Below are 14,423 nucleotides of genomic sequence, written 5' to 3' on the forward strand. Positions count from 1 at the left end.
GAGGTCAGGAGTTCAAGACCAGCCTGGCCAACAATGGTGAAACCGTCTCTACTAAAAATACAAAAAATGAGCCAGGCATTGTGGCGGCTGCCTGTAATTCCAGCTACTCGGGAGGCTGAGGCAGGAGAATCTCTTGAACCCAGGAAGCGGCTGTTGCCGTGAACCGAGATGGCACCACTGCATTCCAGCCTGGGCAACAAGTGCAAAACTCTGTCAAAACAAAACAAAACAAAACAAAAAAAGTCTCAGGTAAAGAAAATGGGGAAAATGTCAGTGTCTTGGACAAAAGAGCCTGTCCAATGACAATGCACCCCTAAGCTGAAATGATACCTTTTCGTATTGTGAAATGCAACACCCTCTTTAATATTGAACTGCATGGAAATTGCTGAATTATATGAATGTGGAGTGATGATGTAAGATCTTTGTGAGCATAAAATACAGCAGAGAGGCCAGAAAGGGAACTATGAGCTGAATCCAGATTCCAGTTAGTGATTTTCTGGCAAGGTGGCTGTAGCTGCAAGAAGAAAATCTACATCTCCTGCCCGCCATCTTTAAAATGCATCCTTCAGACACTTCATTGTATGTGCCACACTACTGGACTCTGGATCTAAGAATTCTCCCAAATGGCTTGTTCTTTCTATGAAGATAAAAAGCCAAAATAGGTGAGTGAGCCTGGACTTTTCTCAGGAAAGCTAGAAATAGTAGCATTTGTCCAATCTGTGTGTGACCACAGGGGCGCCGTAGACAAACGGAAAGGAGTGGTAACTTCCGGGTCATTGCCATGGCATTTGCCAGGTCAGTTCATCTTTAGCCAATCAACAGAGACCAGATGAACCTGCGGCTGCCGTTGCTTGCTTGAAACTGCAGATGATGATGGAGTGTCTCCTTTATGAATGAATTCTGAGGACTTCCCCACTTCTTCCTACTTAAGGGAAGGATAATAAGGAGAAAAGGTGAAAGAGAATGTAATACCTCAGAAATTAACTAAAACTTCTAACCTGCCCAGAGATGACAAGCTAGGATTTCTGTAAGGTCCAAAGTTCAATATCTGACATTACAACTTCCCACCCTCCTCCAAAAAAGCTCCACCATCTGATAATAGTTATTTTATTTTATCTTTTCACAAACATTTACAGGGGCTTCCTGTGGTGCCAGGCAGCCTTCTACGTGCTTATTTGACATAATTTAATCCTCACGATGAGAGGTGCTACCCTAGCTAAGAAGCTCTCTGTCCCAAATAAAGCTCATATCTTTGCAACAGCTCCATGGTCTTAGCATTTAGGCTGCCCTCTAGGGGCAAACCCAGTTTCATGAGTCACAGCACTCAGGAATCTGTGGTTTCTGACCAAAAGTCTCTTCCTAGTCCTCCAAATCTAGATAATTTCACAAACCAGAGGTCGTTTTTATCATACACAGCCTTCAAATTTTTGGTCAAGTGCCAACTTCTTGTAGTCACCTTATTTAAAACTGGAATCCTCCCACCCTATCATTCCTGGCTGCTCTCCATTGCTCTACTTTTTTTCTGAAGCATTTATCACTTTGTAACATACCATAAAATTCACTTTTTGACGTCTGTTGTCAGTCCCCTCACCCAACCAGAATGTTAGCTCTGTGAGGTCAAGGACTACTGTCAGTGTGTCCACTGATGGTTCTCCGGCACCTAAACAGTGCCTGGCACATAGCGGACAATAAATATTTGTTAAATGAGTGTAGTTAATAAATTTTTAAAAATGCTAAATATCCTTTGGATATTTGTTGAAGGAAGAAATGAAAACAGAGAGGAAGAGAAGGAGGGAGGGATGGAAAGAATGGATCAGAGAGTCAGAAAAGAGAGAGAAGGAGGAAGGGAGTGACAAAGGGAGATAGTGAAAAAGAGAGTGAGAAAGAAATAAAATGTAAGGAAGGAAAGGGAAACCAGGAGTGAGGGAGAGAAAGAGACAGAGAGCAAGAAAAAAAGAGAGAAAAAGAAGGAAAGAAGGAAGGAAGGAAGGAAGGAAGGAAGGAAGGAAGGAAGGAAGGAAGGAAGGGAGGGTTGGTTCTGGTTTTGGTCTCAATACCCAGAAACTTCAGCTGCACAATAGAGGAACCTAATGCAATTTCTCTTTTCTTTCAGATCAAAGAACCAGGAAGTTTCCAGAGGCATGAGATGTTGGGTTCCAATAAGCAACTCAGAAAGAGCTGATCTTACCGTTTTGGTTTGGGTAGTAGAGCGAGACATCTCAGTGCTTTCAGTTTCTACTCCTTTCCGCATCCTTCTAAACCATTTTTTGTATTCCATTCGCACCTGGAAATTTGAGTAGAGAGGTCCATGTTACATCCAGGACTCAGTTTAGGAGAAAGGATCCTAAAATGCAAGGTTAAAGATAAAGACACCAAGCCCTACTCTCTTTCTAGTTTTCCATATAATCTTGGCCACGTTTATGTTGATTCCTTTTATTTAAACTCAAACTTCTCAGTTGTAAAAAAGGTGTGTATTAAATATCAGACACTATAGGACTCAATAGATGATGATGATGGTGATGAAGGTGATTGCTGATGGTGGTGGTGGTAATGAAGGTAATTAAGATGATGATGGTGATGATGATGAAGGTGATGGTAATGGTGATGATGGTGATGATGAAGGTGATGATGATGAAGGTGATAAAGGTAATGAAATTGGTGATGGTGAAGGTGATGGTAATGGTGATGATGGTGAGGGTGATAATGAAGATGATGATAATGAAGGTGATAGTGATGATGATGGTGCAGGTGATGATGATGAAGTTGATGATAATGGAACGGACAATGGTAAAAGTAACGGTGATGATGGTGATGATGAAAATGATCATGATGAAGGTGATGATGGTGATGATGAAGGTGATGGTAGTGAAGGTGATGATGAAGGTCATGGTGACGGTGGTGATAGTGATGTTGATGAAAGCAATGTGAAGGTGATGATGAAGGTGATGGTAATGGTGATGATGGTGATGGTGATGATCGTGATGAAAGTGATGATGTCACGTGAAAGTGATGATAAAGGTGGTGGTGATGCTAGTGATGATGATAAGGGTGATATTAAAGGTTATGGTAATGGTGATGATGGTGATGGTGATAATAGTAAAGATGATGAAGGTGTGATAAAGGTAATGAAGGTGGTGATGGTGAAGGTGATTATGATAAAGATGATAATGGTGGTAATGATAAAAGTGACTATTGTGATGATGGTTAGATGATAATGGTGGTAGTGTTGGTGATTATATGATGGTGAAGGTCACCATTTGTTGAACACTAGCTATATTCAATACACTGTATATGCAATACATCATTTAATTCTTACATAAATGGAGTGAGAAAGACATTTCTTGTACCCACAATTAAAGATGAAGAAGTTGAGACTCTTGCAGGTAAATTGACATGCCCAAGGTCACACAGCCAGGACTCAAAACCTTGTCATCTTTATTCAGAGCCCTGACGCTAGCCATTACACTCACCCATCCTCCATGATTCCAAGAATTGCCTTCCTCTAACCTCCTTAACATGCTAAAACTGATTTTACCTCTTCTGTGAGTGAGAAGTATCAAGCATTGAGGCACTAAAAGATTGAAGAGAAATTAATGACATGTTAAGATAGCATTTTGCCACTAGCATCTTAACCGCTTGTAGTTTTATTCAACAGCAAAGGGAAAATGCCAGGAGAACTGGTCCTAATTTTCTATGGAGAGTAAAATTGAAATAGCAACACTCACTGAGATCCTAATGTGTACTAAGGACTATGCTAGGAGATTGCACTGATTCATTTAAATATTCAACCCTGTAATGAAGGCATCACCACATTTGCAGATGAGAAAACTACAGGTGATCCTCAGAAAGGATAGGAAGTTTACCCAGAGTCACACAGCCACCTACTCAGTGGAGGAACTGGGACTAGACTTGAAGTCTCTTTGAGTTTGTGGTAGATTGTACCACATATTTCAGCATCACTTCCTGTAATGCCCCTCACTACAGGAGGATTATTCATCCCCTTCTTGGTGAACTGAGGTATGGCCATGTGACTTGCTTTGACCAATTAAATGAGAGCAGAACAGAGGTGCATCACTACTAGGTAGAAGCTTTAAGAGAGCTAAGCTGTGCTTTCCCACAATCTCCTTTTCCTGTGCCATGAAACCATCAATGTTCTAAAAAGGTCACACCTTCAGCCTGCACCCCAGAGGAAAGACGATGTACTTATGTAGCACAAGCAAGAAATAAACATTTATTGTTGTAAGTTGCTAAGACTGAGTGTGGGAAGCAAGGGGCTATTTGTTATTGCAGCATAATCCATCTTATCCTGACTGATCCATGCTCTTCAGAGATATGATGCTAAACAGAGGAAACCCACAGGATATAGCATACCCCAGCAACACCTAAACCCTCATCCTCAAATCAAGACGACCCCAAAATACAATTATAAAAGGTCAGAGAAGAGTGAGAATGTGAACAACCATTCAATTAGACTTTAGGACTAGGCTGATGACAGACAAAATAAGTAGCCTTACCTGGCGATTAAGGAGACAGTGTACCACAAACAGCAATGCTCCCTGAAGAGTGTTGATGATAGTGAATGAGTATGCAAAGATTGATCCAATCGTCTTCCCTACTTCTTCAACCATAAAAAGACCAAGGCCCCAAGAACAGCCCAGGATAAATAGCTGAGCAATGGCTTTAAATGTCATGCCTCTGCAGGGAATAAAAGTAATAATAACTACGGTTTACCAGGTATTCACCACAAATGTAGTTAACATTAGTGCTAACTAAATGCTTTCCCTTATTTAAACCTCACAACAGCTTTATGCAGTTAAGTGACATATACAACAAGGTCACACAGCTTGAGGATGAAGTGGAACCCATGGTTTCAATCATAGCAAATCACTGAGAATAGTGCTTTTTCCCCACCATTGAAAATAATTTGATTTATCTGCGTGTCTTCTGCCTAGACTTTTTGGAAGATTTATGGGAAAATGCCTTCTAGAAATCTGTGTTAAAAATTTGAATAATGGTGAATTCCTGACTTTAGAACATAACATAATGTTGGGTTTCTTCACACAAAAAATATTGTGTTTCATATAATGGAGTGGGATTGTTGATGGCAACTGGCTGGGAGAGCTAATGAGTGTGTGTGTGAGTGTGTGTGTGTGTATGTGTGTGTATGAGACTTCACTTTTTACTTTTTGCGTTACCCCCTGGGAATATAAACTCTATGAGGGCAGGGATTTTGGTCTGTTTTACTCACTGCCTTATCTCCAGTCCTTAGAACAATGCCTAGCACAAAATAAATACTCAATACATATTATGGTTTGTGATAAACTTGCTAATCAGTCCTTCCTGCTCCTGATTTGGTTTCTAGGTTTTCCACAACTGCAATCTAGCTTGGTGATTTTTCTTATATCCAGTCCTCCTTCCATTTATGCTTACAGAAAGAGATATACTTATAGAAATGACAGAAAATCTACCTATGTCTACATTTAGGAGACAGCATAATCACTGGTATATCAGGATTCTCCCATGACAACTTTCTCTTTGACCTAAAGGGTGCCATATGGCTTCATCCCCACTGACCATAGCCAGTTGCCCCAGAGTAGACACCTGACCTATAAGGAGTCAATCAATCCATTTTCCCCCCAGCCAACCAGATTTTCTGTCTTAATCATTTGAAGTGAGAGGCTTGCAGAATCAATCTGTGAGACCCCTTTGGGGTGGCTCTGCCTTGTTCATCAGCTGTGGGAAGTCAGTCTGCAGGGAGAAGAGGACAGAGCCAAGGTGCAGGCAAAGGGAGTCATAAATACGCGATTTTTGTTTCTTTTTGAGATGGAGTCTTGCTCTGTTGCCCAAGCTGGAGAGCAGTGGTGCAATCTTGGCTCACTGCAACCTCCGCCTCCCAGGTTCAAGCTATTCTCCTGCCTCAGCCTCCCAAGTAGCTGGGACTACAGATGCCTGCCACCACGCCCAGCTAATTTTTGTATTTTTAGTAAAGACGGGGTTTTGCCATGTTGGCCACGATGGTCTCGATCTCTTGACCTTATGGTCCACCTGCTTCAGCTTCCCAAAGTGCTGGGATTACAGGCGTGAACCACTGTGCCCGGCCAGTTATGGGATTCGATAGCGCTATGGTTAATTCTGGAGCTTAGGAGGCAAAGGGACTCAAGTGCATGGGGGCTTCTAACAGATCTGGAACAAGTCTCTCAACTCTTCTTATCGAGCCTCCTCTTCCTGCCATGATGTCTGAAATTTGTAGAATCCAAGTCCTTCCTATTGAAAGAGCACGATGTTTCCACCATGTCAGTGTTAACCTCGGATTTATTACTTAGGAAATAGACGAGATAGTTAATCTCTACCCCAAAGTATGACATTAACCTAGTGTAGCACAACAGGGTAACTGTCTATTCACCAGCAAGAGGAACAGGTTGGCAACAAGGCATGGCTGCTGGGGATGAGGTCAGACATGGAGCTTGCTGCTTGCAGTTCTAAGGAAGAAGTGAGCCCTTAGAGGGTAAGGAATTGAGAAATAGGGGGATGGGGAACCACCAAGAAGGGTGGCACTTTGACCCTCAATAATTGAGGAAACCAAGGCTAAGAAATGTCAGACTGGTTTGGTAAGTAGAGGAGACTAGAGACAGGGCTTGAAATTAGACAGATAGTCCTTTTAATTTTCATACACATGACTCACCAATGCAAGATCCTTACCCACCCTTGGGTAAGGTGAGCTGTGGGCTCATATTATCAATGAGGGTATTAGTAGCATTCACCCAATGGGTTGAAAGTATTAGCATGCCATGAAATAATATTGATAAATGTCCAGCATCTACCAAGATTCTATTGAACATCAGTTTTTGTCATCATTATTTTTATTAGCGTAGATTGGTACCCATGAGAATTGGCTTTCTACAACCAAAGAAATAGAGTCCAGGTCAGGTGCGGTGGCTCATGCCTGTAATCTCAGCACTTTGGGAGGCTGAGGTGGGTGGATCGTCTGAGGTCAGGAGTTCGAGACCAGCCTGACCAACATGGTAAAACCCCATCTCTACTAAAAATACAAAAATTAGCCAGGGGTGGTGGCACGCACCTGTAGTCCCAGCTACTCAGGAGGCTGAGACAGGAGAATTGCTTGAACCCAGGAGAATTGCTTGAACCCGCGAGATGGAGGTTGCAGTGAGCCGAGATCATGCCACTGGACACGATCTTGCCTAGGTGACAGAGTGACACTCAGTCTCAAAAAAAAAAAAAAAAGGAAAGAAAGAAAAAAAGAAAGAAAACAGAGTCCAGAGGTATATGGGCTCTTGGTGGAGTGGGAGGAGGATGTTGATACTCTCGGAAGAGTATGTTATACAAAGGAGGCACTTGATGAATGTTTCTTTTGCTTTTATTTTTGAGACAGTCTCGCTCTGTTGCCCAGGATGGAGTACAGTGACGTGATCATAGCTCATTGCAGCCTCAACCTCCCTGGCTCAAGTGATTCTCCTTTTGCAGCCTCCCAAATAGCTGGGACTGCAGACACACGCCACTACGCACAGCCAATTTTGTAAATTTGTTGTAGAGACAGGGGTCTCAATATGTTGCCCGGCTGGTCTTGAGCAGCTAGACTCAAACAGTCCTGTCACCTCAGCCTCCCTAAGTGCTGGGATTACAAGTGTGAGTCACTGCACTCAGCATGAATATTTATTGAATACGGAAATGAAGTTACCTGAAAATTAGAGTTTCTATTTCTTCTATAAATTGTCCTTCACATACCCTTTATCGTATACCAGGGTAATTTATATCATATTTCTGCGTGGGTTCTTTCTTTCCCAAAAGAGTGATCATGTAGGAATAACGTGTGGGTACCACTGATTCTGATGCCCTCTTACCTGGTATCCTGAATGGTGGAAACTTCTTTATTGAGGGAGGAAAGTTTGCTTCTCAAAATCCACAGAATTTGGAAGTAGAACACCAGGTTTATCTGTGGGAACCGCATGAAAAAAGTGACTTGGAATTTTCTTTTGGAGCCATTTTATATAGTCTAATTTCAGGAGGACCTAAGAATCTTTTCCCAAAAGACACAGGTTTTATAAAGATGGTACACACATATGTTCTGGTCTATTACGTGCAACACACAGCGTATACCCTGCAGCATTTGGTGCTTGATTCGGTGACGATACAATTTATCATTCAAACCAGGACACTTTGAAAGTGGAAGGGTGCTATTAATGTCTCTACCAGGGAACAGGTGTCATCAGAAAGTTTCTGGCAAACAGGAAACCATGTCACCCTGTGTAGAGAGGCCAACCATTAAGTATTTGTTGAATGAATGAATAACAGCATTTTGAAAAAGAAGTCCTAGGAGAGATGATATTATTACACCAAAGCAACAAGTGAGCCAGGGGGAATCCAAGGAAAGAAAAGTGAAGATAGTACTTTCAGGAAGAGGGATTGATCACATTAGGCTGTATTTCTTATCTTCATCTCATTTCCCCTTAGATAAGAAAAACATTTTATATGCTTGGTCAACCCAAGGCGGGCACACCCATAAATAATTATCACCTACCAAGATAATGACTGCCACTGGCCCCGTGAAGCTCCAGATGAATCCTTTATCAGGCTTGAGCCAACAGCTGTTGAGAAAGAGAGAGAAGCATTAGCTGCCTCTTCCCTGGGAGAAGGCAGAGAGCTTGAATGCAGGCTCCTGGTGCAAGATCTGAACAGGGCCAGGAGTTGCTTCGCTCAGAATCCTGAATTTTAGATGGAGTCAGATGTGAGTTCTCATTTGATGCAGATGCATGCTCTGAGGCTGAGTTTTTTCAAGTGTATAATAGAGCTGATCAAAGTACTGGAAAGATTAAATGATGACTGTAGCTCTCTACTGAGGCTTGAAGTCAGGGAATGTCAGTTCTCTGTCTTCGTTGTTCTCCTTCTAAACAGTGTTGGCCATTCTAGGTTTTTTGCCTCCTTTATCTAAACTTCAGAATCAATTTGTCAATATCCACAACATAATTTTCTGGGATTTTGATTTGGAATGTGTTGCATCTATAGATCAAGTCGGGAAGAACTGCCATCTTGACAACGTTGAGTCTTCTTATCCGTGAACATAGAATATCTCTCTATTTGGATATCCTTTGATTTTTTTTCATCAGAATTTTGTCACTGCCTTCATATAGAACTTGTAGGAAAGATTAAAGAAGATAATGTGCTTAAAGTTTTTGACTACAGTTCCTAGCAATGAGTTAATGGTAATAAATGTAGTTAGCAAGTTGATAATGATTGCTATAATGAGAGAGTAAAAACAATAACTACAGCTATAAAAACTAACTCTAATTAAGCATATTCCATGCATCAGGTAGTCTGTTGTCCAAATAATGTGTATTCTTTCTTGGCTTATGATGGCAAAGGTAGCATACCTTATTTTTAAAGGGAAACTGAGAGCCTGAATCTCCAACATTTAGTAGGCAGACAAGATTCCAAACTTAAGTTCTATCCAAAGGGTTGTCAACTATGGCCCATGGGTCAGATTCAGCCCACTACTTGCTTTCATAAGTTTTATTGAAAGACAATCATACTCATTCAGCTATGTATTGTCAATGCTGCTTTCACACTACATGGGCAACATTGAGTAGTCACCTCAGAGACTCTGTGGCCAGCAAAGCCAAACATATTTACTATCTGGCCTTTTATTGAAAATGTTGGTTCCAAGTCTTTGCTATAGTGAATAGTGCCGCAATAAACATATGTGTGCATGTGTTTCTACAGCAGCATGATTTATAATCCTTTGGGTGTATAACCAGTAATGGGATGGCTGGGTCAAATGGTATTTCTAGTTCTAGATCCTTGAGGAATCGCCACACTGTCTTCCACAATGGCAACCCAAATGTCCATCAATGATAGACTGGATTAAGGAAATGTGGCACATATACACCATGGAATACTATGCAGCCATAAAAAAGAATGAGTTAATGTCCTTTGTAAGGACATGGATGAAGATGGAAACCATCATTCTAAGCAAACTATTGCAAGGACAGAAAACCAAACACCGCATGTTCTCACTCATAGGTGGGAATTGAACAATGAGAACACTTGGACATAGGGTGGGGAACATCACACACCAGGGCCTATTGTGGGGAGGGGCGACAGGGGAGGGATAGCATTAGGAGATATACCTAATGTAATTAACGAGTTAATGGGTGCAGCACACCAACATGGCACATGTATACATATGTAACAAACCTGCACATTATGCACATGTACCCTAGAACTTAAAGTATAATTTTAAAAAAACACACACACCAAATTTCCATCTCCCATAATAGAAAAAAATCAGAAGGGAGTACCTAAAATTGTAAAAAAAAAAAAAAAAAGAAAATGTTGATCAACTCCTCTACCATTCTATCTCCACCATTCTGGCAGGATACAGAGTTCAAGCTGGAAACAAAGCATCTCTTTGACTTTAAGAAGGATAACATTGGGAGGCCGAGGCAGGCAGATCACCTGAGGTCTGGAGTTCAAGACCAGCCTGGCCAACATGGTGAAACCCCGTCTCCACTAAAAAATACGAAAATTAGCCGGGCATGATAGCAGGTGCCTGTAATCCCAGCTACTCAGGAGGCTGAGACGGGAGAATTGTTTGAACCTGGGAGATGGTGGTTGCAGTGAGCCGAGATCACGCCACTGCACTCCAACCTGGGCAGGTGAGCAAGACTCCATTGCAAAAAAAAAAAAGAAAAGAAGGACAACATACATGATAAAACAACATACATGATGTTTTAGTGTATGCACAACCTACTTCCTAACCCAAGCACCATTAACAAAATATTAACTACTTCAACTAAGTGTTGTGTGTTGAGTTTTGCAAGCTTCTTTAGTGAAGCAATAAAACACGGCTATTCAGAGTATTGCCTTGAAAATTCTGACTTACTCACCTTGCAGCTCTGACCTTGGAAAAGTTTATGAAATGCACTCAAGCCCAGGTGTCCTGTGCGTAAGAAAATAAACTGCTGACGTCATAGGGTCATGGTGAGAATGGCATGAGCTGCTGCATAGAGGAAGCACCATTTTTGATGCAACACAGGGCTTTGATACTTTTAATATTGGTGTTATTCTTTACATCTTGGAGATTCATCTCAGCCCATTCCACCTACTCTTTCAGAATTCAGGAGAACATGTAGCTCATGGGTGCTTAATGTGGGGCTCTGAATTTGCTTTTTTTTTCCTTTTGACACGAAGTTTTGCTCCAGCATCAGGCTGGAGTGCCATGGTGCAATCTCTACTCACTGCAACCTCCGCCTTCTGGGTTCAAGCGATTCTCCTGCCTTAGCCTGCTGAGTAGCTGGGATTACAGGCATCCACCACCACGCCCAGCAAATTTTTTGTATTTTTAGTAGAGTCGCGGTTTCACCATGTTGGCCAGGCTGGTCTTGAACTCCTGACCTCAGGTGATCCGCCCACCTTGGCCTCCCAAAGTGCTGGGATTACAGGTGTGAGTCACTGTGCCTGGCTGGAATCTGCTGTTCCTGTCTCGGAATTAACTGAAGTTGTATTCAAAATTTTGTTTATATGTACATTTGTCTGAGGAAAGGGGCTTTGACTTTCAACAAAATTCTCAAAAGGATCCAACCTCAAAGATGCTGAGAACCACTGCTCTAGGGATTTTCAAGAGAAAACAGAATTCAGGCTTAAGGAAGGACTGGTTTGAAGTATAATTGGCAATTAAAAGATGGACTAAGGGCTGAGTGCGAAGGTTCATGCCTATAATCCCAGCACCTTGGGAGGCCGAGGCATGTGGATCGCCTGAGGTCAAGAGTTCGAGACCAGCCTAGCCAACATGGTGAAACCCTGTCTCCATTAAAAATACAAAAATAAGCCAGGCATGGTGGCAGGTGCCTGTAGTCCCAGCTACTTGGGAAGCTGAGGCAGGAGAATAACTTGAATCCGGGAGACGGAGGTTGCAGTGAGCCAAGACCTCACCATTGCACTCCAGCCTGGGCAACCAGAGCAAAACTCCATCTCAAAAAAAAAAAGAAAAGATGAACTAAGAAAACATTTTGATTTTAAGTCACACAGGAGCCATGGCCATTGCTACCACCGTCATAAAGACACGCATTATGCTTACTGAGTAAATGTTCCATAATTCTGGGGTCCAACTATTGCAGACACAGCAATAATCACAGCTGGGACCCCGTAGCCTACAGGGTACATGAACCTCTTCTTGAATCTGCCCATGCTGGTGTAGTTGGCCACCCTGAGGTTCCTGACGGTAAGGAAGAGGTGCAGCCCTTCCAGGAGCATCCAGGTGAAGCAAGCCAGGTAGAGGAAGTGCAGCAGCCCTGCAATGACGGAGCACAGCACCTGAAGGGAACAGGAGAGTCAGGGGTGTGCAGCAGATGTGGTCTGTACCTGATTATATGCTCAGCACGTAGCATTTCCTGGATGCTGCCTGGAATTTCTATTTGAGCACCTATAACATTTTGCCTGGGGGCTAAACATTTTCTGAGGACTTCTGCTAGTTACTGAAGTCTGTTTACATCATGCATAGAGCAGGGTAGAAACCCAAGGAATACATGTTGTGGGAACAGCCCCCAAATGTATAATAAACAAAAATTGGTAGAATCCACTAATATCTAAGACATGTTCTTTACACTGCCCCCTGGGGCTCCTCGGTGGAATTGAGCTCCAAATGTCCATAGTGGAAACTCTTAAAAAAACACATCTATTGGCTAGGTGCGGTGGCTCACGCCTGTAATCCCCAGCATTTTGGGAGGCCGAGGTGGGTGGATCACCTGAGGTCAGGAGTTTGAGACCAGCCTGGCCAACATGGTGAAACCCCGTCTCTATTAAAAATACAAAAATTAGCTGCGCATGGTGGCACATGCCTGTAATCCCAGCTACTAGGGAGGCTGAAGCAGGAGAATCGCTTGAACCCGGGAGGCGGATATTGCAGTGAGATGAGATTGCGCCATAGCCCGGGCAACAAGAGCGAAACTCCATCTTAAAAATAATAATAAATAAAAATTTAAAAATAGGAGATTAGAATGCAGACACACGCAAAGGGATGACCAAGTGAGAACACAGGGAGAAGACCGCCATCAACAAACCAAGGAAAAGGGCCTCAAAAAAAGCCAATCCTGCTGACATCTTGATCTCAGACCATGAGCCTCCAGAATTATGAGAAAATTAATTTCCATTGTTTAAATCACCCTGTTTGTGGTACCTTGTTATGGCAGCCAGAGCAAATGAATATACTTTTATAGAAGTCATGCTTCATGATTTCTCATAATTCTCCAGATGTGTTCACAGACACAAAATTTTCCATTCCATGTGTGGAATAAGGCTTCCATTTCTAATCCTGATAACATAATGAGGATGGGATTTACCCTCCCATATTAAAAAACTAAATGCTAACTGACATGTGTGACATTATGAATTACAGATATTGGAGAATAGGCATTGAGTACTTATGTTTACCATGATCTCTAAAAGGAGGGAAAGGCCAAGCACATTGGCTCACGCTTATAATCCCAGCACATTGGGAGGCCCAGACGGGCAGATCACCTGAGGTCAGGCGTTCAAGACCAGCCTGACCAAGATGGAGAAACCCCATCTCTATTAAAAATACAAAATTAGTTGGGCGTGGTGGCTCATGCCTATAATCCCAGCTATTCTGGAGGCTGAGGCAGGAGAATAGCTTGAACCCAGGAGGCAGAGGTTGCAGTAAGCCGAGATCACGCCATTGCACCCCAGCCTGGACAACAAGAGCGAAACTCCATCTCAAAAAAAAAAAGGAGGAAAATTGAGTTAACTTTCTCAGGTCGTCTACTCACTACCTGAAGAGAGTCTACGGGTCATTCTTCAGGGAGAAGTAATGCCCCAAAAGTCCAGCAGTCTTGCTGAATTGAGGAAATAAAGTGCAAAGTATGAGGAGACGGCTGGGTGCAGTGGCTCACGCCTGTAATCCCAGCACTCTGGGAGGCCGAGGCGGGCGGATCACATGAGGTCAAAGTGAAACAAGAGTTTCGCTCTTGTTGCTCATGGTGAAGCCCCGTCTCTACTAAAAATATTTTAAAAATTAGCCAGATGTGGTGGCGGGTGCCTGTAATTCCAGCTGCTCGGGGGACTGAGGCAGGAGAATCACTTGAACCCTGGAGGCAGAGGTTGCAGTGAGTCGAGATTGCGCCACTGCACTCCAGCCTGAGTGACAGACCATGACTCTGTCTCAAAAACAAAAAAAGGGACTGTTAAGTGTTGAATTTTGTCTTCCCTCCTCAAATTCATATATTGAAGTCCTAACCCCCCATATCTCAGAATGTGAGCTTATTTGGAAAAATGGTCTTGCAGATATAATTACTTAAGAGCAGGTCAGGGCCGGGCGCGGTGGCTCAAGCCTGTAATCCCAGCACTTTGGGAGGCCGAGACGGGCGGATCACGAGGTCAGGAGATCGAGACCA

General features: G+C 42.7%; 1 protein-coding gene across 1 annotated transcript in view; it reads right to left on the bottom strand.

The window, feature by feature from the left end:
• Positions 1–323: 323 nt before the first annotated feature.
• The window catches only part of LOC105512895 (putative EGF-like module-containing mucin-like hormone receptor-like 4), a 40,520-nt gene continuing 26,420 nt past the window's right edge, over positions 324–14,423 (bottom strand). The window contains exons 11-16 of the mRNA XM_011943551.1: positions 12,092–12,327; positions 8,537–8,603; positions 7,860–7,951; positions 4,515–4,695; positions 2,189–2,284; positions 324–922 (exon numbers count right to left, since the gene is read on the bottom strand). Of these exons, the coding sequence (XP_011798941.1) occupies positions 797–922; positions 2,189–2,284; positions 4,515–4,695; positions 7,860–7,951; positions 8,537–8,603; positions 12,092–12,327 (798 nt within the window). The 3' untranslated portion in view covers positions 324–796. The remainder of the gene's footprint in view (positions 923–2,188; positions 2,285–4,514; positions 4,696–7,859; positions 7,952–8,536; positions 8,604–12,091; positions 12,328–14,423) is intronic.

Source organism: Colobus angolensis, unplaced genomic scaffold, assembly GCF_000951035.1.
Source record: "Colobus angolensis palliatus isolate OR3802 unplaced genomic scaffold, Cang.pa_1.0 Scaffold22, whole genome shotgun sequence".
Classification (NCBI taxonomy): Eukaryota; Metazoa; Chordata; class Mammalia; order Primates; family Cercopithecidae; genus Colobus; species Colobus angolensis.